At 37.3% G+C, this 27,450-nt stretch overlaps 2 protein-coding genes across 3 annotated transcripts; one reads left to right on the top strand and one right to left on the bottom strand.

The window, feature by feature from the left end:
• Positions 1-7,931: 7,931 nt before the first annotated feature.
• On the top strand, positions 7,932-18,955 carry LOC143452224 (gonadotropin-releasing hormone receptor-like). Of its 2 annotated transcripts, XM_076953113.1 has the most exons (9): positions 7,932-9,509; positions 11,073-11,265; positions 11,748-11,854; positions 12,416-12,541; positions 16,225-16,447; positions 16,749-16,924; positions 17,119-17,258; positions 17,465-17,570; positions 17,874-18,094. In XM_076953113.1, the coding sequence occupies exons 1-9, from the start codon at positions 9,372-9,374 to the stop codon at positions 17,949-17,951; spliced, it is 1,287 nt and encodes a 428-aa protein (XP_076809228.1). In that variant the 5' UTR covers positions 7,932-9,371; the 3' UTR covers positions 17,952-18,094. The 2 variants fall into 2 exon arrangements, with proteins under 2 accessions (XP_076809228.1, XP_076809227.1); XM_076953112.1 differs by lacking the exon at positions 17,465-17,570 and having other exon boundaries at positions 8,690-9,509; positions 17,874-18,955.
• A 31-nt stretch (positions 18,956-18,986) lies between these two features.
• LOC143452225 (gonadotropin-releasing hormone receptor-like) lies at positions 18,987-27,039 on the bottom strand. Its single transcript, XM_076953114.1, has 8 exons — positions 26,908-27,039; positions 26,133-26,319; positions 25,945-26,051; positions 25,685-25,807; positions 21,561-21,768; positions 20,899-21,074; positions 20,621-20,754; positions 18,987-19,924 (listed from the first exon to the last, which is right to left on the bottom strand). The coding sequence occupies exons 1-8, from the start codon at positions 27,001-27,003 to the stop codon at positions 19,834-19,836; spliced, it is 1,122 nt and encodes a 373-aa protein (XP_076809229.1). The 5' UTR covers positions 27,004-27,039; the 3' UTR covers positions 18,987-19,833.
• Positions 27,040-27,450: the final 411 nt, after the last annotated feature.

Raw genomic sequence — 27,450 nt, 5'->3', positions numbered from 1 at the left:
TTCTACAATCATTACACTACAATGATTTCTAATTGATTGAGAATTTAGTGGGAAATTGCATTGACTGTGGCCTACGTTATGTAAACTTGTCGTTAATGTTACATATAAAAGTACCGAAATTGTGTGAAATGCAGCGAAGCAATAACCTTGTCGGTGCATAGAGAAAATGTATATCGTTTTAAAAAAAATGGTTTTGATTGCACAAGAAAAGCTTTTGTGAATAAGTAATAAAAAGAAAAAGTGTCACTTTCCGGTCAATGCAAACCTAACAGTCTGGTCTAAAACAATTTTTACGGTTAATTTGTTTCAATAGCCCGCTGCACAGCAATCATTTAACAGCACTCGGTTACGTCATGCGATGTGCTTTTAAACCAGAAAATTCTAGGAAACGGCTCTGTGTGAAAATACCACAGTTTCCAAGCAAAAGCAACAAAACTATTCAGTGCTTTCTGCTGTCTGTAAACCTTATTCTGTAAAACTAGAAATAGATCAAGGAAATGCCACCACACATTCTAAAATGACTTGAGGTGAGCTATAGCTTATGCCCAGCATAATGATTACAACATTGTTGCTTCTGCCCAATTCACCGAAGAAACGTTTTCAAAAATTACTTACAGCACCTTTTGCTGAATGTAATGCCACTGCATTGTTAAAGCCTACTCTAGCTTTATACGAAACACTAAAACTTCATTACCATTTAAACAGCCCCGTATATGCCGCATATTATATGCAGTGGTATGGCACTTATCGTTTAGAATTGGACCATTAGCCAGACTACAGTGGAAGAAAAGGAACCTGTTGAAGTTCAGACAACACACATACCGACGGCAGCGGTGAAGTAGACTGTCGCTTGTTTGTATTTGAGATAACCGCAAACCCAAGCTCTTTGTGTACCAGCAATATACTTTTCGGTTCTAGCGTCTGTTGTTGAGCCTCAGGGCTACGTATTTAAGACAAACGCTTGGAAACCTACTCAAAACATTGCGAGAAAACAGGAACGTATATGCGTACTATAAAGTACTACGTGTCATCACACGCATGTATGTGCCGACATGAGAGCAAATTGCATCGATAATTAGAATTAATTAGACGGCATCGATAACCCACAACGAAGTTACACCCGACTGGCAATGCAACTGCCGCAAACATTAAGAAATGTCAACATTAAAATATGAATAAACGCAAAACGAATTTACAAACCACGGACACAAAAATCAAGCGATAAACAAAGAATTTCAAGGTATGACGCTGGCATTGGTGACAGAAAAATAAAGCACCTAAAAAAACTTTCAACAACGACAACCAAAACATGTTTGTCATACTTGTGATATCTTATATTTAATCTTGTGCTGCATCTGTATACCGGTACAAGATGCAACACAAATCGTTTGGGAATTTGAAGCAGTTCACCACTTTTATTCACATTGCGTATACCCCTCGTTTGTTGCTGAAATATTTGCAACTGTAAATGGTAAGTGCGCGGCTTGCACGCACGGTTGCACACACGCTTTACACAACATTTAAGAAGGCTCAAAAAAACGTTGTCATATTGAGATTTGCCGATGACGGCAAAAGTGTCAGAGGTAAATCGTGTTTTGGAACTCACTATGTACCTCTAGCGCATAAAAGCACTGTTATTTTAAACCGCTAGACGTCAGCAACGATCCGTTATTAACCTGCCGCGTGGTTAAACCTTTGATTTTCTATTCCTGTTTTGCGTGTTGCTTCTTTTACGTTATGAGAATGATACACAAAACAACTGGTAGTGATTTAATCGCCGTCGTCTAAACTGATGTTATTAGAATAGCTGAATTAAATTTCAGGGCAAGAGTCAGGCAACCACTGGGTCGTGTTGTCGTCCATGAAGAAAGGTAAATGACTAAATGGGGCAGTCAAATATGACATGGCCAGCGGTTTGCTTCTCCGCGCCACACTCACAGGCTGTAGAGTTGAGCGGAATTGTCAAAACGCAAGCGGGTAAGCCAGGCTCAATTCCATTCTAAGCAGCTATAATCTGGTGGGGTAGGAGTCAGCATAAGGAATGAAACTAGAAACTTTAACAGGGCTTCCCTGTCAGTGTTATATCAAATGGAGGCATCGGTTTTAGCCGTCCCTCTTGCTCATCTGCTGAGGCAAAAAGCTTGAAGTAAAGTACTTTCAAGTATAATCATCTATAGCTGAGATCGTTCTGTTGCCTGACGAGTGGCCCAACCAAGGCCGAACCCTACTTCGACTAAATTAATATTAAATAAAACTCTTGCGTTAGGGTAATACCTAAAGCTTTGCAACATCATTCGTGTGAATGACTGGAATCGTTCAGCATTTAAGACACGTTTATACGTTCGAATGACATTTATGATAATATACAGGTAATATAGGCTTTTATTCAGTTTTTACTTCTTGTAGCCAACGGGAAAACAAAATGTTAGGTTTTTTTAAACATTTTGTCGTTGTTTACCTTAGAATGTTATTGCACTTAACATAGCACTAAACAACATGCTTAGACTAGAGGAATAACGTTACATGCGGCCATACACGTTTTGTGTGAGTGAGATATAGTCGTAATGTTTATACAATGAGATTAGCAGGTTTCGATCGATAAAAACACATAGTCTAGATTTTTAATTACTGTTTCTCTCTTTTACATGTTTCTTTACAAGCCGTTAAAATTGTTAATAGTCGATTTTATTTCCTTATATGTCGTACCGGTACTGGGTTTACAGCCTTACAGATAACAGCAGGTTTAAGAAATATTGCCTTTACAAAACTTTTAGGTATATAGAGCCAAATACACAACCGAAATTAATAACAAATGCGACCAACGACAGTATCATTTGTGTCTGCTCAGTTTTTTTTTACGAAGGTGTCGTAATACTTCATTACTTACGCAAATAATTTTCTATCGGTGATGTCACTTAATTAAGTAATTAACAAGTGACTGCACCTTGTGACGTCATAAAATTTCACATACCTTCACAGTAATGTCTTCATTGTAGATTTTAAATTAAAACTTTATTGAAATAATATAATTAACAGATCATGATTGTTGTTATTGCTCGTAAGTATCTTGCATTCCCAAACAACCTTCCTAAAGCTTTGGACCCGCAATGCCACGTTTTGCATGTGCTTATGAGCATAAAGTATCAAACTGTTTGATGATCGACTTTTGAAAAACGCGCTTCTGTGTTGGTCAAGCACGTGCTGTGACGTTTGTGATCACTGAAGGGTAACGAAATTCCATTGTGATATCACTATAGTTTTGCCAGGTCGTTGATGAATTGACGAGCTACAGCATTAACCAGCTAGTACGCTAACTATGCGCTGAGTTAGACTTGCACCGAGCTTTTTTCGCTATTCAGAAAGTTTCGGTTCAACTTATATTTTTTTTTAAGTTAAAAGAAATATGAAAGTTAAGTTGGTTTCAGTATGTCGTGTAACAGTTTTAAGTTTTGGTCAAAAACAATTGCCGCAATGCCGGATTTTACGCATTGATAGAGTTTAGCTTGACTTCTTTTAGCAAAAAACAGCTTCCTGTAGGTCTATTGTAGGTTTGGTTTGATACAGTGTTCAATTGCTAGGCTCTAATCTAATGCAAAGATCGTACAGAGTGAATTTCCTTTTGTTTTCACCTTACTAGCATGGTTTTCTTATTGCAGCAGATGTTTTGAAGAAGCTGCGATTCATGTTCATCGAGCAATAGGGCAATGACAGTAAAAACATTGGTTAGGAACCTCTGTCAAAGCGGTTAATCTCTTTCATTTGATCTTTCAATTACGTTTCATGATGCATTTGTGACGGCATAATCACCTGTTGTATGCTGCAAAGACGAGAGCTGCAGTCATCTTTACGTTTATATTATTAAGAAATTGGAAGGGAGTTTTCCACTGTTTGTAATTAGTTTTGTAATAGCTAACCAACAGCTACTTACTCACTCCACAACAAAAGTGTGTGTTGTAGCCATTGCCTGAAGGCGTTGATCCTCCTTTTACATTATCCGTGAATGTGCTACTTTGCCACAACACACCTGTGTAGGAACAGGGACGTAGTAGCAATGACTGCTTTCGAAATGTGATCATTCTAATATCTACAGTATAAATAAGCAAACTTCGTGTAATATCGCCTACTTGAAGCAGATATTGTAAACAAACACAACATTTTAGTCTGTTTTTCCTGCGCAGTTTAGATCGGAGGTCTAAGTCGGGCTCAGCTTTTTTGGCCGAGGTCGGAGTGGGGGCAAAACTTGTGAAATTTTCAGGCCTGCATGGAAATATTTTTCTATATTAAGATTGAGATTTTTTTTGTTTCAGCTCAATGACATTTCTCAGTTCTCTAGTTGTGTGATTTTGTTTCGTCTATATAACTCCAAATCTTTGACCCTTGTTGCCCTGTGGTAGATTTAACTTTCCAGCTTAAATCTGTCTTCAAAAATAAGAGTTGAATCTTAAACAGTTGTCTTGTTTTCATCTCTGGTTCAGGTGTTACCGGAAAAAGTGCTTCGTGATTCTCATTCCTAAGTCTAAACTGTTTCTAAGTCCTTGGCTGATTGGTTGCCTTATTTGTTCGTTGAAAGATCTGAACCATACAGCGAGTATGATAAGCCTGGGTGGAGTTTGTTTTCCTATTATCAGATTAATTTAATTATCAGATAGATTCAGAAACACCCGTCTGCTTTGAACGCTGGTAACACTGCATTGCGCTTGACGCTGTTCTACGGCGTAAGTACAAGTTTGGAGAGAACAATTTAAACGCCCAGAACGATCAGCTACCGCAATCGCCAAGACTTCATCAACATGGGATATATACTATAAGTGAAATTAATCCATGGTCACTTACATGAACCCAGTCTTTGTCAGTTTGAATGCATGCAAGGGTTTAACTATTTATTTGCCGGTTAAAGTAAATTCTTTTAGCACTTGGCGTTTTTGTGTTGTCTTTGTTTCCGCTTTGATTTTCCAGCATCTATTAGAAGCTAAATTATGTGCAGTAAAGTTTGCATGCATGTCGAATAGGTATATTAGGGACGTGTTTTATATCAAGAACAGAATATTATTATTACTACCTGAATAAATTCAAAACGGCTCGATTGTTTCTATAAAAACGCCCGTATATGTGGATGAATCGTTTATACTTTTTAACAATGCAAAATGCGTCTTCCATAGCGGAGCCGCATATTCGTGTTTAGATTTCTTCATAGACGACGAATTTGCATTGTTACGTATTTTCCCAAAGGGCCGGGGAATCTATTCATTGCACGCGGTGATTTATTCATTGCATCCGAGGTGGGAAAGCACTATATGGCCCGAGGTCTACCGCATGAGATACTAAAATCGATGAATTCTAAATTATAAAATCGAAACGTCTATGTATTTTTGCAGACTTACGACCGGTAACGTTTAAGTCGCTGGTGAACTGATCGTAGCAATTGTACGGGGAAAGGCATCTTGTACGCGTGGATTATTTTGTTTGCTGCGTATCGGTCAAACCTTCCCAAAGTTTGTTTCTTTTGTTTATAGCCTACATTCTTTCAAAGCTTTTCTTTGGCACTTGATTAATTAAACCCCTTCAGGTCTAATCGTTCCGGCTATTTTGTTAGCTTTGAGTAACGGGCTTCTTTGTATTGGCGGGGGATTAAATTAATCAACTTTGGTTAATTTCCTGTCAGTATCTTAGTGCTATGCCAGCGCGTAATGAATGCATAATATATTCCCCTGGAATTGATACCTGTATTTGTTATTCTAATCAACATGATGACGACCTTACGTGCCAACCATGCCTAACGACAATGCATTATGTGGGTGTTTTCAGATCGTATATAGACCGGATGCAACCACGTATCGTTTGATATGCACAAGGAATTGCGTAAATTTGTTGTATATTTTCGCTCCTGAAAAGGTTTAGTATAAGTGGCTTTGTCATGGTTTTGTTGAGAATAAATTTGCAAACCTGGAAGTATAAAGTGCTGAGTCATCAGAAATGGAAGCTTCAAAATTATTTGCTGACGCTTGATAAACTATATGCTCTTGATATCTTAAAATGTGCAATATTAAGCTGAAAACTTTGATCGATTCCATTTTCTTAATTGTATTTTGCTATACCTATAATAAGACTGGGGACTTACATGTTAGGCTTAAATACAATAGAATCATTGAACCAAACCAATTACTTATATAGACTGACATTTTGCGGTTACGGGGAGAAATGTTTAGCAGTAATTTCTCTATGGTGTGAAGGAATGTATATTTCATAATGTCAAGTCCATTACGAATATTGAATTGTTTAGAATAAATTTTTTAGTTTTAAAGCAAATCGTATAAGTTAGTAAGTTGGAAGGCTGTATGATCTTTTTCTGCGAAACTGACAGTAACCACTAACAAGTAGCCTGTAAGAAAACATGTCATTTGTTTGTGATCTTTGCCGACTTTTCACTTCTTCTACTTGGCTCTTTGGTTGATTAGTAGCTACAGTATATGTTGACTTATTTGCAAGTCATAGTTATACTGTCGTAGATTAACAAACTGCTGGTAGTTTGCTGGCTCCTCAGCGGCTTTCAACCAAGATAAACACCGTGGCAGTAATGGTATAGCAAATTTAGGCGTAGTTAAGCATACATGCGTGTAGTAGATTGTGAGCAAAAGTTGTTGTTTGATATCGGGTGCTGAAGGCATAAACTGTGGTTGGTAACAAATCGCGAGTGTCCAATTGCAGTTTTAACTTTTGTACTACCCCAATCGTAGCAAATTGGGAAAAATTAGTTATTGTGTGTTCAAATAGTAAATTGAATCAAGCCAATGATGTTGATAAAAACAGTTTATCTTTTACATAAACGAAGTGTTTTAGGTTTTTGTTACGAGCATTTCTATTTACTTGTTACAAGGAAGTTTCTGATATAATCTGCCTATGTCTAATCAAATCAGGATTTATCATGTGATCAGTGATAGCTCACGAAAGTGTGAAGTTAGGCAAATCACGTTGGGTCAACTCTGGGTTCTTTAGCCTAGTGGTTACATATCTGACAAGTACTATAGGCCTGCTGGACCAGTTGCAATGATTCGAGATAACTTCTACCGGTACAGTACAGACACAAAAAGTGGCCATGGCACGATAGGCTAGACCTGCCTGTAGTTCCGGCTCAACTCAGCAACCGCAGCACATTGTAATAACCCGAAGAGGTTTATGCTTATTTTACGGCATATTTATACGTAGCATGAAAACCTATGTGACTTGCTGTTTTATTTCCAATTCTGTGCTAAGTGGAGTTGAATCAGATGTCAACGCCGCTATAGGGAGTAACTTCAGAACAGACGGCATGGCATTTTACTTGAAATGTATAAGAACAAACAAACTAAACGTGGCAGTTACGCGTTCCTAGCCACCTCTACTGAGCATTAACGTTGCCCTTTCGACTTCGTCCTTTTTAAAATTTAACAGCTACGGTATTTTCTTGAATAGAAATCGCCTTCGAATAGAAGCCGCAGAAGACAATGATGAAATCGCTTCTTTACTGATAAAAGGAAACAAAGCAAACATATCTAACGACACGCAATAAAAACAACTTAAGCATTGTACATATGTTTTATTCCAGCTACCTTATTGTATCAATGGTCATTTTCATCATCATCAATAATACTGATATCGTTCAAGTCATTATTATCACTGGAACTTCCATTTCCTTTTGGTTTTGTTTGCTTTAAACAAATGCGACAATATTAGCAGCTGTCGGATTAGCGGTTTTACAAAAAGAGACAATAAAATTGCAGCTGACTTACTGTTTCCGTTTTCTCGTTACCGGTACTTGTGGTAGATAAACTCGAATGCCCACTGAGCACCAATTAGAAGACAAAAATGTCCATGTAATAATATAATAGAAGCCGCACAAAACGTTAAAAAATAAAAAATAAACACGGTTTCTATTCAAGAAAATACGGTAATTTTACTTTATCCTTACTCCGAAGCATAAGCCCGTCGGGCTGCGTAGCACTTGGTGTTTGAAGTAAAATACCCGAGGAAGTAGGAAAAAGGGAATAAAGAACGGAAACAACGTTCAGGTCGGTTAACTTAAGTGTGAGACAATACAGCTGGTGGGCATTTCTAGGCAGGGTATAGCTGAGCGCAGTTCGTTGCAGGGCGTTAAAATACACGCAGCTTATTTCTTCCGAGTCTCGTAACACGGTAGCAGTTACGAACGAAATTCCTACAAACTTTGATATTAGGATGCATTTAATAAAAAAAGCATTGAAGTAGCAACACTCAAGATTATATCTCTCTCTTTAAAGGTCATAAACACTGACGTACCAATATAAATGGGTATTAGAGCGTTAAGATCTTTAAATGCGATAAAACAACTTCAGTTAAGTTTTAATGGGCAATAGAACCCGCCGTTGTGCGTGACCTGAAGACAATTTAATTAGAATTTGCTGAAAACCAGCTGCAGTGAATACTTCATGGTTAAAATTCGTTGCTGAATTCCTATAGCTGAAACCAGTGTGGACAAACCTACGTATCCGTTATTTAACCGGGAATTTAACAGCCTTTTTTGATACACACACTCTTGTGTAAACAAGGACAGGTGCTCGTGTAACAACAGCGATGTCACGGGATAAACGTGTGTAGGTCAAGTTCAATGCTATCGGCTCGTTGTTTTTTTTAATATCACATCTTCGCGAATGATACGTTTAAACCTTTGGGAAATCGTGTTGCGGTTTGCGTGATGTGCTTTTTGTGACACCGAGAACTTTGGAACTGTAAAATTGCACACACTGCATGATACGTGTCAGCTATAGACAAAGAAGCCTACAAGATTTCGGTGTCAGCATCAGAAGTTTGCCGTCATTATTATTTTTCGAGCATTTTCTCGTACGCCATAACTTTCTAGGTCATAAATATATAACATTTTTTAAACGAAGGTATCTTGCGTGTTCGATGTCAATCATACTTTTTGGGGGGCAATGGTCGCCGTCGCAGTATCACAAAGGGGCCACTGAGGAAAAAAAGTTTGAGAAACCTTGCTTCAAAAAGAGCTTTCTGACGTAGCACAGGCTGGAAAATGTGCGAGTGCCGTTGGCCTTAAATCTCCCAACAATTTCTTCCGATTGTCGGTTCCCACCGATGTCAGCGTAAATGCATTTTGGCAACTTGATAGCCCAATTGACTTTTTACCGGCACTTTGCAGCTATTTGATCCTAAATATAACACAGAGGCCTTTCTGTAGCATCGGTATAACAGTTTTGCGCTGTGTGTGTCGGGGTGTATGCTTGATAAAGAACTAATTCACGTCTGTTAAGTTACAGAAATGATCTTTAGTTACGGTAAATGTGAAGTCTCGTATTGTATTGCGTCTACCTTAGCCATTTCAGTAGAAATTTTTTTAAAACATGTCGATGGTTTATACAACTACGGTTTCTGTTTCGTCTCCGCCAGTTGAAAGCACGAATCTGTTTTCAACTGTTTCAGCGGCACATAACCACACCAACCATTCGAGTCACATGCACGATAATTGCCTGTTTTACAAGGTAGGTTGTTGGCATATTTACTTGTAACACTATAACGGATCTACTGTTTGCGCAAGTTTATCAGGTTGCGCAACAACTTGTTTTATATATTAAGGGAGGTACGTATAAGCTTGGCATAGCATTTGTGTGTGAACTACAAAGAGCCTACTGTTCTTATACAAATATAGTTGATTTAAATCTCTCTTGGTGTAGGTGCAAACATTTTGTGTTGTAATATATTAATAATGATAATAATAGTTTTATGTAATAATAAACAAAAAAGAACGACCATACCAGTTCTGGAATGAACATTTTCACAGGGTATTAGCCTATAAATGTATCCAAGCACATATGACCTATACTGTAGTAAATGAAAGTTGTTTTTAGTGTACTTCAGTTTCAATGTGACAAAGCGCGTAGACATATTTTCTCATATCCCTCATAAAATATTAATAGTGTTTAGCTGGAGATTTTCAAACCGCTTGGACTTACCACGGTATTGGTTTCATTTACGACCACGTTGAAAAGGGGGATAGAAACCACCCGTTTTTCATGGAAATAGTCCTAGATCAGACATTTTCTTTCTTCAGTTCGATTTCACCCGAGATCATCTTTATATTTCTTTTTGCGCTTGGAAGTCATGTTTAAGGCATGAATGGAGGCCTAGGTTTTGTTTGCTTGAAACAAACCAGTAACGCACCGATAATATAAACGCACGAAAGCTTATATTGCATCGAAGGTCGAACACATGTATCATATTATTGTTAACGTATTACTCGATATACTTTGATTGGGAACTCCGGCATTTCCGAGCATTTTAGTATTTCGAATTATTTAGGATAACTACTGTAATTTCAAATTCAGAATGTCAAATCAGTATTTCAAACATACTAAACCATCAATCAAACAATCAAATCTAAGCCAAACAATCCCGTATAAGACAAGTAAACAGTGTAATAGCTGAATGGCTGGTATTGATAGTTTTCAGCCTGATAATCTATTTATTTCAAGAGAGTGTCTATTTCGCCGTATATAGGTTGTATCCTGTTGTTAAAGATAGCAGGTTAGGTTAACAGAAACGCCATGCAAAAGGCTTTTTTGGCTATTTAAAGTTTTATTGGAGTTAGATTTAGATTAGAAGGTAGATTTAGGTTAAGTTTAAGTTACGATGTTATGATATTTAACTTGGGTTAACAAGAAACTGTGGAAAATGTCTTAAAACGTACGATTTTTTCTGGTGATATAGTGGCAACCTTATTTCAAACAAAATTGTTGGTGGCTGGTACGATAAGTTATCATATCATGCAACGCATGAAGTAACTTCTAACTACATGTTATTAAGAGCATTTTGGGGTTTGCACGTGGTGAATTTATTTCTCTTTTTTAGCGCACTATTTTGGACTTTTGTTGTATTTCAGGCTTTCGGTATGTGCTGGATCTTATATGCCTTCTAAATTACTAACAAATTAACGATATACCGGCAACGTAAATCAGAGATAACATATTGTCGGCTTTTTGAGTCGTATTAGGTACGTTATGAAATATTAATGACGCCCGGTCTTTATATAATGTTCGGTATTCCAGGAGAACTTGACTTTCAACGGTGTTCAATTGGCTCGAGTGCTGATATCATGGTTATTCTTCCTCATCAGTTCCTTTGGGAATCTCTTCGTCCTGTGGTGTCTCCGCGGCATCCGGAGGAAGACACACGTCCACGTGATCACACTACACTTAACTCTGGCGGACCTTGTCTACACTTTCCTCGTCATTCCCTTGGGTGAGACTTGGGTGTGTGACTAGTAACGACGTCACTCGGACCGCCAACACTTTAATGCGAATGAGTTTTTGTTGAAAACCGTTTTGATTGACGTCCAGGGCCCTGTCACCGTTATTGAAATAGAATTAGCTCGCTCAAGGATGTTTGGAAAGTAAAAACAACTTTTTGTTGGTCTCTTGGACGTTGTTCAACTTTTGCCACGTGAATAATTCAAAATAGGGGCGGTTATGTGTCAAGTTATATCCAAAATTCCAACACAATGACATAGGTATGCGGTTGTCAGCACCAACAATGCTATGTGGGTTGCCAAATGTTTTCATTCTTCTGACAAGAACGACCGAGGTCTGCATCGACTGGACAACTAAATAGGCAGACAGTGCTTGAATGTTTTATTTAACACTAACATTTTGGCGAAAGCTTCTTGGTTTTGGAATTGCCCATATTGTCAAAATTTTGTCAAAACTTAAATTATATCTTTGCAGACGCCACATGGAACGTGACAATGGGTTGGTACGGCGGCATAATATTGTGCAAAATATGCCAAATGGGAAAGCAATTCGGCATGTACATCAGTTCATTAATGGTCATGGTAAGCAAACTGTGTACAATTTTGGTAAGGTTTAAATAAAAAGGATGACTGTAATTGAATCAAAAATACAGGGCTATAGCCTGTATAAGTAGGTACAGCTTTTTAAGTAAAATCACGTTTGTTTTGAAAACAGTCTGTGCTTCCGTTGCAAAAAAGGATACCTGAATTGAATATTCACAAAATTAATAACAAGCGTGATATTACTGTGTATATCTTAACGTTTGTTCTGCAATAGCTTTATAAAATCGTTTTCAATCTAGAAATTGTCGTATTTAAGATTAACACCGTGACCTTCAGTGGTTGAAAACCTAATGGCTGCATCCTTTAATCATAACTTTCGTATTGAAATCCACTCTGTGTTGTGCTATTAGTGCATGATAACCTTTTAACGCTGCCATTACGTAAGATTTATTGACGTCACAGCAAAAGGATCAGTTTGCGAAAAGGGGGATTAATTTGAGATAAGGGTTAATGACACAGCATTGGAATTAAAGTATCCCAGGTCCACGGCGCTTTTGATTAAAGTTACAAGATTGGTTAGCTTTATTTCAACTCCCACAGGTGATAGCCTTGGATCGAGTATTCAGTATCCTCATGCCCATGATGTCATCCACTTCTCAACGCAGAGTGACCAACATACTCCTGGTATCGGCTTGGCTGTTAAGTGCGCTCTGTGCGATGCCGCCGGTGAGTTGTATTTTGTTTGAATCTACTTGCGTCGGTTTGGTGTCTTGTCACAACCTGCTGTATCTGTGTGTTTTACTTGAATTATATGTTGTATGGTCGGGATGTGTTGAATATTACGATTACGCTTTTTATTACGAATATATCGATCATGAATTTTATTCTCGTGAACTCGAATCCTGCAAGTAGATTCGGGTTGGACCTTTTATCTTGCGTGAAGTAAAAAGTCTACAGTTAAATGGTCAAGTTTTTGTATCAATGACTGTAAAGACAGTCAAATGGTTGCCAAAATTTTTGAGATATTTCATGAAAGCGGAAAATAGATTTTCTTTAAGTTCATCACCAAAAGGACGAGGACGAGATTATTTTGCTTGACGGTCAGCTCGATGAAGCGAAATCACCAAAGTTAGCTGATTCGGTTCGATTTACTTGCGCACGAATATCAAAATCTATTATGGTATATATTTGTGTTTTAATAAACCCGAATCTGTTTCCATTTGGCACATCCCTATACTGTATCATATAGTTGCAGCGATGATATGCGATCAAACTTCTGTTTGCTGCGATATGTATGAGAATGCTGGATAATGCCGGTATGCTGGAATGCTGCTTCCATAACCGCACACTGTAAATTTTACTTGATTTAATGAAACGATTTATTGCATTTTGGAAGAGAAAAAAGACGACAGGTTCTCAATTTGCGGTTTCGACCGGTGTCACGTCAATGGCAGCGAGGTTTTCATCGAATCTTAGTATTTGGTACACCGTAGTCTGTTTTGTATTTGTATATGATTACTGCGTTTGCGTTGCTCGATTGACTCCATTTGCATTCAAGCGTAACTGCAAAGTATACCATTTAAATTTGAAATAATTTGTATCAGTCTTAATTAATCATTTACTTCATTAACCAAGCTGTTAAAAGTGAATGCAGAATTGTCGGCGAATTTAAATTTTACATCTCGTTAGTTTTCTCTCCTATTTCCCATCTCATTTCTGGCGTTGAAGCAATTTTACTCGTCATGTTAATTTTAAGGCGTAGCATACTGTAGGTATGACGTCATCAGTGCAATTGCCATTGCCTTTCCGGCATTTACAAGATGAACCGTGTTTTTGCAAACTTCCATTCATAATTATTTATAGAACCACACACTCATGATGCAACTACAGTCACGACCTAATTCCGAACGAGTCAGTTCGTTCTTATAGCCTACTTTATCGCGGTACTGTGGATCGTTTCGATTCTAAAAAGTAAAGTTAAATGTTGAAAGCATTCTTCCATAAGAAGCACTGCAAATCGTGTTAATCCTTTTCACGGTCTTTTATCGATTCATGTCAACCCAAACAGCTAAAGTTTATAAAAGGCGAGACGAACTCGAGAAAACGCCCTTTAGTTTGCATTCCTACATCGTAAGGACGTAAGCAATTGTATCGTGATGCGTTGTTAGCAAAACCAGAAATGCGTGGAAAAATAATACGGAAGCCATACTTGCAGCTCTTGCTTCCAGAGAACCACACAAGGCCGCAAGGAGCTTTCGAGTTCTGAAATATATTAACTACGTTAATGGCGTTGCTCGTTACAAAACCTTGCATTTTTCCTTTACCGTAATTCCTAAACAATTGAAAGAAAACGAATTGAAATGAAATTCGTATGAGCAACGTCATTTGCGGTTCACCAATGATTTTATCAACTAATGGCATAAGGCATCTCCATTAGTGATTGGTTTTTCTAAAATAAACTGTCATCGTCTTACGCTACGAAGATACTACTGGCTATATTACTATATGCGTATGTGTGTAATTATAGCAGAAGTAGTTCGCATGCAGATCTGCCAACTCATTTATTTTCGATCTAGGTTGTTATCACACTTATGCTATCCTATATATCGGATCGTCAAAAAATAGAGAAACTCCTTATTTAGGCGATTTTCATTATTTTATACAATAATTTGCAATGTATATCTATGTAAGGAGTAGGAAATGCCAGTATTATGTCGAACCTTGGCATTTTGTCATTGAAAGAAAAACGATGAATGCGACTTCCAGTGAACTTGACTTCAATGAAGCATTCATTAAATCCAGTACTCTAAATTGAATTAAACTGCGTGACAATTTCTTCTTCACAACAAACACAACCATTTACGCGTTTGATTTTAGGAACAACCAAAGTCATTAAATTAACGATTTGGTCCCTAGGGAAATTAGAAATTTTCGTGTTTCATCGCTTGCAGCGTTTTAATTTTATTTTATTGATATGTTCCTTAAAATTGTTAAGCCGTTGTAAAGCTTATGAACGTGGCGTACCGAATGATAACGTTGTTGATAAAGGCTTGAAAACATTTCCAACAACGACTGTAACAAGCCACAAGGTTTTCAAGTTAAGCGCGATCGATACAAACAAGTACAGCCGGTACCGGTATTTGCGTTTTGGAGGAGCCGAGAACCGATTTGATGACTTTATCGAAATTTGTGGGTGCGTTTTTGTGACGTCACTATATATATATACAGTAGTTACATAAATTATCCGCTTTTCATGATCAATGCTTTTTGGACAGAAATTTTGTAACGATTTACGTAATGCTGTATTTTTGGTACCGATTAATTACGTCATGGTTTGAGAATATTTTATTTCTATGAAATGCGAATAGCCTTGCGAATAACAACAGACGGCGGTATATAGTAGCACTTCTCTTGTGTTGTTTTTTGTGCTCGAGACTTTAATCTCAATGTTCTGTGCATTGTATAAGTTGTATTTAGTATAAGTGTGACGTGTAGCTTTTGTCAACCTAGACTTCCAAGAACACTCTTGAGTAATGGCCTGACCGCTAGGCCGAAATTGTTTGGTTGAATTGCGGCGACCAACCGTCATAAAATAACAAAAACAGAGAATTAAATGGAATTGTACGAGTGGCGCTGTTTAGGCCAACACGAAAACACAAACGTACCGAAACAAAAACACGTCGGTTCGGTTGCTCACCCAAACGTAGAATGACTCCAAAATACTTTTCACACCAGACACGACAGGGACAATTAACATGTACAGAACGACGCAATTTCCTGAGGAAGATGACTCATTTGAGAAACTACGAACACAAACAAAGTGAAGTATCAACAGCCACAAGGAAAAACACGCAACACATAACTGGCGAGCAGTATTTGCAGGTTGCTCGCAAAAAACACACCAAGAATGCAAGCATAAGAAAACATCTAAAATGCATAAAGCGTGGTTATGCGCTAATAATATCTAACATCAACAATGCGCTAATATAACATCTATAAATTAGTGGTGGCAATAAATCAAAATACGCGATATACAAACACAATATTTATAAAGTAAAATCGATGTAATAACTGGAACAAAATACTAAAATGATATGCAGTAATGTTACACTTTTGTGATATTGACAGTGTGTCCTTTTTTTCGTCATATAAGCAGCGTGTATGTACCTTTATTGTGTACCGTAATGCTGTTCCTGTTTAATTTACATATTCAATGTTTCAGTAATATCGCTTATACTTTGTGTCATGACTCACTACCCCTGTAAAAAATTAATATCATTCGCAAATCGTAGATCAAAATAACGAAACAGTAGTTATTTGGATAAATTGATATATGACATGCAAAATCTATTCTTAAATACACGCGCATGCATATTTAAAGGTTATTTTATCACCAATTATTTTTCCAGGGTTTTCTTTTCACCGTCATCAAAGTCCCTTATTGTGTCGGCGAACCCCCTTTTCCCCAATGCGTGGATAACCCCCGTTTGCTGGAGAACGGATTGGAGAAACTCCACATGATCTATTACGTGTTCACGATGTGCATGAGTTTCATTGTACCTTTTGCATTCGTTGTCATCTCATACTCACTGGTGCTTTGTGAGATCACCAACATGGTGAAACGGCACCAAGGTAAGTTGCACTCATGAGTTTGCGCTCTCGAGTGCTTTGCTTAACTAAAGAACTACTTAAGGATACTGTGCTCTTAACCCTTAGACGTGTGTATTTGGTCTGTGCATATTTCGACCTCTTCTCAGTACAAAGCAACGACTTAAATGTACACCTTATGTAACCTGAAATTTGCCATCAACGTTATTTGCATTTTTATTATAGTAGTTAAGTGAACTGATGATCCTTTTTGTAAATGTTAATTGACGTTGGTGTGAAATTACGAACGATAAAAATACTGCAACCTGTAAAAACACTTTTGTAGTGATGATGGGCAGACGGGAGGGCTCTTCTTTCTCAGACATACAAAAAGCGCGAAGGAAGACTTTGATTCTCACTTCCGCCGTGACGCTGACCTTCTTATTATTTTGGGGTCCGTATTATTCCATGGCAATATACGACTGGATCGACCCAACCAAGGCTCGGCATTTACCCCATACTGTAAGTAGGCTTAATAGCGTCATCTCGCGGCGGTAGAATTTTGGGTTAGTTAGTTAGTTAGCAGGAGAGAATTATTTCCTATATTTGGAATTATTTTGGTACTATTGCACGTGTTACGATATTATTATTATTTGTTGTTTGTTGTGTTTAAGTGTTTTATAATATATAAACGTGTCTGAATTATTTCTGTATAGGTCACCATTTGTTTGTTTGTGTTGATGTACGTTCATCCCGCTGTTCATCCATTCATCTATGGGTTATTCATGAAAGCCGTGAGAAAGCAGTTCCGTAAAGTAGCACTGAGTGCTAAAAACTGCCTGTTGTGCCGAAAGAAGTGAGTGCTTGAAGTTTATTTTCTTTTGCTGACATCCTATGAACGTTTTTTGCGGAAGTTCCGTTTGAATTCCTCACGAAAGAGAAAAGTTTAAAACATGCGAAAGTTCTGGAGCAGAAAGAGCAATTTTTAGACAGAGTCAGTTTTTTTATGGCGCTTAAACGTCTTTGCACTTTGCATAACTGTACCACCGTTCCATGCAACAGACGAAACGGTGACCGTTGGTCTAATATGTCTGACGGTGCTTTTCTTCACACTGAAATAACCTTGCTTGGACGGTCACGTGATCTTGAATCTGACAACAAAATTCAGGTGTGCAAAGTTTTATGTACAAATGAGTAACTGAAAGGAAGGAATGTTCATGGGCTTCTCACAGCTTGTCATTTCTAAACCAATCGATGGCACCGAAACTCCTATGTATGAGCCTAACGTTAGGCTTGCGCAATGTGCATGGCAACGCTTTCGGCTTTTAATCACTTTGCTCAGTTTTCATTGGATACCTTGCTGTCGTAACTTCTCACGGCGTCTGATAAGGAATGGAGCCAGTCTAAACTAACCTGTCAAGTGTTTGGTAAAACCGGTAACATTCAACCATTTTATAATTTTCTCTTTCAGCTCAAAAACTTCCATCTTAAAGGGCCAAAGGTCAAAAAGCGCGCCGATCGTTTTGTATCCGCGCAAGAAACGAACTGACGAACGAAGTCTGCGCTTACTGCAATCAGAACCCGTACCAGCGAGGACCTCGGAAGAAAAAGAGTTTTCGCCTGGACATAGTACTATCACCAATTTGTCTCACCCGGACGATACTAAACAAAAACTTATAGATGACACTGCGATCTGAATGCAGAATTTTCACACTTAACTAATTTCAAGCGAATTTGCCAAACACGCTTGTTCTGGAAACTCACTGTTATATTGCGCTACCTTTGTTTGAGCTGCCCTACCCTAGCTACTGGTTTTTAAATGCCATAACGAACCATTTGTTGATTTTTAAATATACAGTATTGTATATTATATATACAGAACTCAGTTGCAGTAACGTAACGTAAAAGTAACGGCAAGCATGTATGCCTTAATTATACCTTTTCGTTTGGGAGCTCAAATTTAAGTTTTAAAATAAATTTTTGCTTCCAATGCTTTACATTCTAAATACGTGTAGCCACTGAAATTTGACATTTATGCTACAATAAGAAAACATTCTACTCTATAATATCATAGGTTGTAGCATACATAATGCTATGTTAAAAACGGTAGTGGAGATTTGGGTTAGTTTTCAAATATCAGTTACCGTTTAAGAAAACTGGGTAAATGTTTTCTTCAATGTTCTATTTTATATGTAGCTTTATCAGAGGTTGTATAAGATAGTGTAATAGCAAAGTTATTCAAAAATTTCAGCGTTACCAGTATTTCAAAATTTTAAAAGTTTACTTTTTCTAACATTGTATAGGAGCTTTTTCTTCCGCGGGATTTGGCTACTGCCCGTAAGTCAGTTGTGCAATCCGCTTTTCAAAAACTTCAACACCGAAACACTTTTATTTGAACATGTTGATGCGGGGGTTACAATTGTCCTGAGTGTCATCGTCGTCATGCCTAACTTGTGCAAAGAACTCAAACTAATTTATAACTGCAGAATCCAATTTTGACCAACGTTGTGTTGCGTCCTTGTAAGAAAACCGATGTTATGCAAAGTCTAGTGAGCGAAAAACGTGGCAAGAACAGCATTAGAAGCACCATAGATATGTTTCTCATTAACTGCAAAGATTAACGTGATGCCAACGAAAATTAAAGGTTAAGAAAATTGCTCAGAGATTTTGTCTCTGTTAAACCCAGTATAAAGAAACAAATATGGCTCGCAAAAAGCAGCAATGTTCATTGATAACAAGCAAAAAGGTTAATAATTTAAAGAATTAGTGGTAGTTTATGTATAACCATGAAAGCTTACCAGCCTTGTTTTTTTACAACGATAGAAACATCAAAACATCAGCTACGCTTACGGAAGAATGATGCTTTAAGGAGGCGTGAAACCCCTAAAACTAAGATCTTTATGAATTTGTTGTACTCCTACGTAGGGCTTTGAAAAACCTATTTAGACCAATCAGAAGGCAGCACTGTTGGTGTTGTTTTCTAGCCTGGGAATTACCCTAGCAGTTGGCACGGTTCAATGTGCCAGGTCGCATGCAGAATTAGGTTAAAAAATAGCATGAAAGTAACTAAAATTGGGTTTTTTAGACTAAAAATTCTAGTGTTTATTTTGCGCCTCTGTAAAAAAAGTTTGAATCATGGTTTTTTGATGGCATTTTATGGAATGGTAGTTCAAAGCATACTAAATTGACATGCAAATTTTCAGAGAGCCCCATGGAGGATTTTTCGAGTAATCAGTATTTTAGTAAATTCACTCTATAATAAAACAAAGATTTTATGGCATTTTTTGGGGTTTGACGCCTCCTTAAGAAGTTCAGGTAACTGCAACAGAATCTGTTAGAAAATGCCAAGCTTTTAAAACTACGATTCTGTACGAAACCTAACCCACGACACTTTGATCGATTCATACATGCAGGTGGACACAAAATCTGGGTTACACATTGCGATCGGATGGCGTCCTGGTCACTGGTGGTAGAAGTAACATGTTGCTCTTTAGGGAAATCCTTTTTTTATTGACGTGAAATCTGTCACAAAATAAGAGACGATTTTAAGCCGTCTTGATTTGAAATGTAGGCTTTAATAAATATAAACTCAACCACCAGCCTAAGTTATGTAGCTTAGGCTGTACATTATCTACATCAAAGATGGAAGTCGAGTCGGGTTTGGACTGGTGTTTCAACATTCTGCGTAAGTCTGGCTGCTGAAATTACTGCCGGGTTCGGGCTTAAACATTAGGCCCATTTTCATCTCTATAAATTTATTAGCAGTGCTGGCGGATCACGCACTAGTAACTAGTTAATAACTAGTTAGTAACTAGTTAATAACTAGTTAGTTCCAATGGTTGTGTTTTCAATTCGCGAGACCAAATGAAGGTCAGCATGTGAGTGCCACTGCATTAAATTACATTCGTGTCTGGTCCTTTCTAATTATGGCAAAATAATCGATAAATGGTAGAGTTAGCGACAATCCAACATGCATCCATCAATCACAACCAACCGCAACAATCTCGGCTGGCAAGTAATTTATATACAATTACGAAAAAAACTACAGAATTTTAAATATGAAAACTAATAGTAAGTTCTTCCATAGATTCTCCCATAGCTTCATGAGCAACGTTTTAAGAAATAGACTAAAGGGCAAAAACGTTTCCAGAAAGAGCGCGGACACCATTGATGTCTATGCCCGACGACTCCCTCTAAATTTGAATTAGTGAAGTTTACCTTCCGATTTGTCTGGGTTCGCTGCAGCCGAAAGTTTTAAAGAGCTTGCTTTTGATTTCTTTCATGAAAATACCAAAGACAATTGGATGGAGAACCGGGTTCAGGTAGATCGCGATGTACATAACGGTCGAGAGCTAAAATTTTTAAAAAGTCATTAAAACATGTGGAAATTTAACAACAAAACTCAACCAAACTTCTCCCTAAGCAACAAATTATTTTGAATTGTGAGCAAGTAAAACAGTTTTGGTAAAATACGAGAAATTATCTAGAAAACTAACTTCCGCTGGTGAGCGCTGGGTTTCATCGGCCTGGAACCAATCATAGATTCCTCTTCCGTAATAAGGTCCCCAGCAAACCAGGAAAGCGAGTGTTATGAGCGAGCTCGTTATGAGCGTTCTCCTCTTGGCTTTTTCCATCAACATTGAAGAGACACTATTCTTACGGCCCATCATTGCTAACAAATGTAGGATCATAGAAGTAACAAACTTTTATTGATAATTTAATTTGTACGGGCCCCAAATATTCGTTGATGTAACCTAAACGAGTGTGTGTGTGTGATATGTGTAGACTGTAGAATAACCAGAAACACATTACATTTTCTAAGAACCTATTGACGTCAATTTAATACCAAGAAACCGGAAATATATTGTTATGCTGCTGTTATCGGTTATTACAGTAGCAAATGCGTCGCCAAGTGAGCCGTGATCAAACACATCTATTCTCATGAATAACTTAGGGATTGTTAAGTATGTTAGCAAATGTAGGAAAACGTTGTCAAACGCGTATTGGCTATCACAATTATTTTCCAAGATTAAAGATGACAACCTAGATTAGGCTACCATACACTAAATTATTAAATGAATCTGGTTTAGTATTACTGTTAATCTTTGACCCACAGGAATTGCAAACATCAACAGAGAAAAAAACAGCTTAAAATTACCGCAGTCTCTTTTCTTCATATTGCTGATCTCACACGCGATGAGCGAGTAAGCGAGAAGAGTCACGACTTGGGGCAGTAGAAAGCTCATGAGCATGGTGAAGAAGTAATATGGACGAAGATAAACTCGTGGCACGACGAGAAAGTCGACGCATTGGTTGATCTCTACGCCCTCGCAAGTTGGAACAGAAATGACGGAGAAGATTACACCCTGATTGACAAAGATAATTTTCAAGGTGTTAATGGAGTTTATTTGCCCTGAATAAATTTGTTTTTTTGTCATTTTCTTTCCTTCCATATCCTGCAGTGTTAATTGATTCAAATGAAAACATAAATTGAGTGTAAATGTTGCGGCTTCAAACTGAATTTGGAATCCTTTTATATACACGCTTTTACGTTCTTGTTGTCATTAAACAAGCGTTGGCTGGCATTCAACGCGTGACGGTTAATTACGCGGAACGTTATAATTCCTGAAAGCTTTGATCTTAATGAAGATGGGCGCTTTTAAGTGAAATGACGTCCGTGTAAAGGAAACATTGTTAGACGGGTGCACAAAACGCTACGTTGTTTGGCGCAAAACGCTGCATGTTCGTTTGGTATAAATTACCTATATATGGGCCCATGTTAGATTTGCCCAACTTTTCCGCCAGGCTGTAACTGTTACCGAGAAAGTTGATAAGGGGGATTTCACCGTTTTGTCACGTGTAAATGCTGAACATACACAAACAACAAACAAAAGATCGATACAATACATATTATTTCTTGGTGAAAGCTTTCAATACTTTCACGTAACTTTTAATTTTCAAGTTGTAGCAAAAAATGTTTGCCAGAAAGTTTTCGCCGGTTTGGCGTAGCTGCATAAATCAACCGGCCTCATTAAAAATAATTGGCTAACCAAATGCTCATAAACGATATAATTTAACTAATAAAAATAAAATCAGACATTCCAAAATCATTTTCATAGGAAACTACACATAGTCCTTAGCCTGCTGTACTTGTATATTGACGTGTGTTCTTACTTAGTTAACTGTGCGATTTGAAGTTCCCTTTATTGCTAAATGCGAAAAAATCAAAAGTCACAAATTTGCTAAAACGGGCAACTTAGGTGAACCAAATAGTAATAGGTGAAATAAAAGCCTACTTAAGTGGGTAACAAGAGGATTTTTCGTTTAAATAAGCATGAAATGGCTTACCTTAAGGGGAATTTGTACTGGTTAAAGTAGATCCTATTTGCTAACGTACAGCACAGAAAACAGATTTTCCTGCCACTGATCACCAGCCTATCAGACGTATTCCACTGGAAACGCGTTGGCTAACCTACCACTACTACCATATCTACATACTATCATATTTGTAATACATACCCGAGTCATTAAGCATATCCTTTTTACATGATGACGTCATAATGACTACGATTTTCGTCATAATAGCCTGCCAAATTTGCAATACAATTTTGACAACTACTGCTTAACCACTACATATTATTATTATTACATATAATATTATTTGACTTTTTCTTAGTAAAAGCACCTTGCAAACACCAAAGGTAAAACGCCTCTGGGCTAGGGTATTGGTCAACCTTAAACTGCACTGACCAAGTATGGCGAGACACGATTTAACGTTAATGACACGGCCGTTCTTGGCATCTCCAACTTGGAAACGAATTTTATTTGAAGCGCAAATAAAATTTTAAACATGAAAAAGAACAGCTCATGCGACATAGGCCTACATGTTTTTTGTAAACATTTGAAGAGGCTTAGCACTCTGCAATTTTGAGGCCAAAGGTATGCTTAATGCACGTCTAACCAATCATGCTGGAAAAATCAAATTTTTAAAGAAAGTAAAGAAGTATAAAAAGAATTGACGCAATGTAACAATATTAATGTCACAACAGAGATAAAAGGGTGTGCAAATAATTGGCATAGCATATTCCAGTGGTGGGCAAACTGCGGCTCACCAGCATGTTTTTTGTGGCTCTTCTAGTCGAATCGTAAAATTCCAAAAAAATTGTAAAGGCTACCAAGAGTACCGTTTATGAACGTTTCTCTCTTTTTCTTTTCTTTAGGTCAACATTTCGTTTATGACGTAACACTAGACATAGAATCAAACAAAAGACTGATATTGATAAATATTGTGCGTTTTATTTTGTTATTACCGTTATTATTATTGTGTTGATTATTACCGTTTTGTTATATTACAATTCTGTTATTATTGCTGAACTTGCATTATTTACTGTTTTTGTATTAAAATAATTTTGAGGCTCTCTGGTACTTGTATTTTCGGCAAATGGCTCTTCCATTGAATACATTTGCCCAACTCTGGCATATGCAATACACATAGGCGAATGTGCGTTTTCCCATATACAGGTAGGCTTACCTCTACGGCTTCTACGCTATTGTGCACGTATGGGAATAAACATGACTCGCTATTACGTTTGGCATATCCATATATATATTCACGAAAAAATTAGGCTGAGTATGCTTGTACACGTTAAGCAAATAAATATAAAAACTGGTAATTCAGTACAAGGACCTGTCAGATGTCAAATGGCTGGTTTCAGAACAGGATTACTTGGCGGTTACTATGTTTAGTCAGTTTTATACGGTATTTCGAAGAACAATCGCTCCTAGCTAAGACTATAACATCTGAAATGTTGTCAAAGTAACATAGAATGTTCCAGAAATGAACAGCGCAAGGCGCCAATAATCCATCTGCATTCCATCCTAATCCTTTCTATACCGGCAAAGCAAAAACCGGATTACCGGTAGGATATAAAACTATGCCGCCATTGTCACTTACATGGCATGAAAACTCGCCTTATTCGTCTTCCACATGTGTCTGGAGCTGTACTTGATTGATTGAATTAGGATTAGGCTAAACAGAATAACAATGACGTTATTTGCAAACTCAAAATTACAAGACCACAAGCTGCCTGCTGATGTATAGAGCCATTTCTGATTTGTTATTGGTTGTTATACTGGAGCCCTTAATAAGGATTGGACACAGGTAATGCACGGAATTTTAACAACAACAAGTATAACAACAGGTCCCAGGTCGATTCAACTTAAGACGATTAAACCCAAAGCGACCCAATCAACATCTGTGAATTGAATAGCCCTCGTGTTTAATCGTACGTTAGTTAAATTTTCCTGGGTTGTATGACCACCACCTGGGACCGACCCCATCATAATAACTGTCTTGTGTCCTGCAGTGATTTGTGAAATCTACATTATTTCATCACACTGGCTGACATATTTCGAAAATGTAACCACTTTTGCAAATCCTGTGGTTTACGATACAAGTCTATTGGAGTAAGGCATACCACAAGATAGCTGGTAAAGATAACAGCAATCTCACCACTTGGCATGTTTTCAATTTAAACACAATGCACCGATCGATAGGTGCGCATTCTACGTTGCATTATTATATTTAAAGAAACAACAGTCCATTTCTGCTTAAAATGTACAAAGTGTAATTTATAACGAGTCAATTAAACCAATTTATATTGTCAGTTTATATCTAGTTGTGGTTGCAAGCACAAACTTACCTTGTCTTACTTAAAACTGACTTCTTCGCTTGCACAAGTGACGAACAATGCTTTATTATTAGGCCTACTTGTTGCCTACTTGCTTTCATCATGCCATCGACTACTAGATATGTTATCAAGTAACCCGTCGGTACGAATAACAACTAGGTTGTTCCATAGTTAACACTCAGCCGACGTTACCAAATATTTTTCATGCAAGACTTTAGGTAACTACGTATCCGTTTAAATTTCGGGCAATCTGAGCCAGGGACAAACTTTGAAAATTTTCCATTTGGGTTAGAAAAAAGTGAAAACTTACTATCCCTATACGATCATATTAAAATGGTTTGTTCTGTTAATCAGTTGCTTATTACTACCATAGCGCTATAATTCAAAAGGAAAATGAAAAATGAAACTACTTTAGTTACCTCAAGGAAACGATAACATTTACATTTTCATACTATACAGGCATACACCATACCGATAAGAATTAGTCGTTACTGCGCTTGTTCTAAGTTGGGTTTTAGTGGTACGCTAATAACCAACTACTCATAACCTATGGTATTTTGCTCAGTATGTAATAAAACAATAACAACCGTACCGCTGGTAAGCTGCATAAAAGGCTCGCTGTCCAAGCGCAGGCTACCAGTATCACTCCTTTTTTCTTCTGGTTGCTGCATTGATTTGAAGCGATAACACCGGTGACTCGGTCCAGAGCTATAACCTTAAAAAACGCAATCATTTTGTAACTTAATGACTTCAAGAACCATTTAGCAAGTTTTACAAATTATTCTTATACATCGTTTAAAATTGTATCTGGAGAGTGGCACTGTGCGGTGCTGACCAAACCAGAAAACTTACCATGACCATGAACGAACTGGAATACATTCCAAACTGCTTGACCATCTGACATACCCTACACATGACGTCACCGGCCATCCACTCCATAAAGGTGTTCCAAAATGCGTCTACAAATGATATCTTGTTACTTGCAATATATCAACAATTTTGTGACACGTTTTTGCAAGAAAATGCAGAAAAGCATTTACCTATTGGCATGACGAATGCAGTGTAAAAGAGATCACTTAAGGTCAAGTTGAGCATCACAAAATTCTGACTTCGTTTCCCTTTGAGAGATAGAAGGATAAAAACATTTCCTGCCAAGCTGACAGCAAAAAGTATCCACGTGACCACAACGCGAACCAAGTGAAGCGTGTCGAATGTAAGACCATTTTCCTTCAAATATGGAATGAATTTTATACTGTAAATATAGGAAAATTAGTCAGTCACCAGCAGCAATAACAGCTTTGTTTGCAAAAGAGGAGAGCCTATAATTATAGATATGTCTCGAATCGAAGATATTATAATGATCTAGAATTTGTCTTTGGTAAGTTTAATCTTTCTTATGAATTTCAGTTACATAAGCTATCTCGTAATTATATGGTAATAAGTCTACAACCGAGAGTAACACTTGAAATCTTTTTATAAACTTCATAAAGAACAAGATGTAATAGGTTGCTGTACTAAGAAAAATAACTTTTACAAAAAGGAATCATACACTATCGAAGACGTATACTTGTTTACGAAGGTATATTTCCATAATCATTTCATTTTGTTGTTTATTGTACTTTTTTGGAACCAAAATATAAGTTTATATCAATTTTGGGTTTTGAAAACTTTTATTCACAAAATTAATTATTGATATCCCGGAAATTGGCAAAAAGTTAGTGGAAATATTTTCCAAGAGACACGTAAGAAAATTTAAAAGTTACTCTTATATAGTTGATACACGTAACAGTTTGTGCATATATACATTGCATATACCTTTATCACATTTTGATGGTGCTGACATTGATTGGAGAGGCTTGTGGTCAAATTTTGCGAAGTCATCATCTCGGTGATATTTGCGGCGGTTGTCATGTTTTAAGATCAAAAGAAAATATATGAACACCCCTGAGAGTTGTGTAAGCTGTGTAAAATGTTTCTTTGGATTTTTTATAGAAAAATTAAAGAGCCAGCACTAATTGATAATTTTATATAAATACATAAAGCTTTGTAAAGTATTTCGGTAAATATTCATGTTTAGTTTTTACTCAAAAGTGTAATCGACAAGGGGTGTATCGGTCATCTCCTTCACCTAAATCACCTTTCCTCGCTAACCACTTTCGGTTTAATTACTTCTCTTAGAAATTTTCCAAATTATCATATTTAGTTTTCGTATTATAACGAGTGTTTACTTCACGGTTAAATACAGCAGAGTTGCCTATAAAGTGCGCCCACAAGCCAACGAAAGTTTGTGGCTCGCAACTAATCTCGCAATTAAAATTGATGTAGGCTAAATTTGTCTAATTGTGTGAAAACGGTTGG

This window comes from Clavelina lepadiformis, chromosome 4 (genome assembly GCF_947623445.1).
Source record: "Clavelina lepadiformis chromosome 4, kaClaLepa1.1, whole genome shotgun sequence".
In the NCBI taxonomy this organism is placed as follows: domain Eukaryota; kingdom Metazoa; phylum Chordata; class Ascidiacea; order Aplousobranchia; family Clavelinidae; genus Clavelina; species Clavelina lepadiformis.
This window is presented reverse-complemented; position numbering and strand designations above follow the sequence as displayed.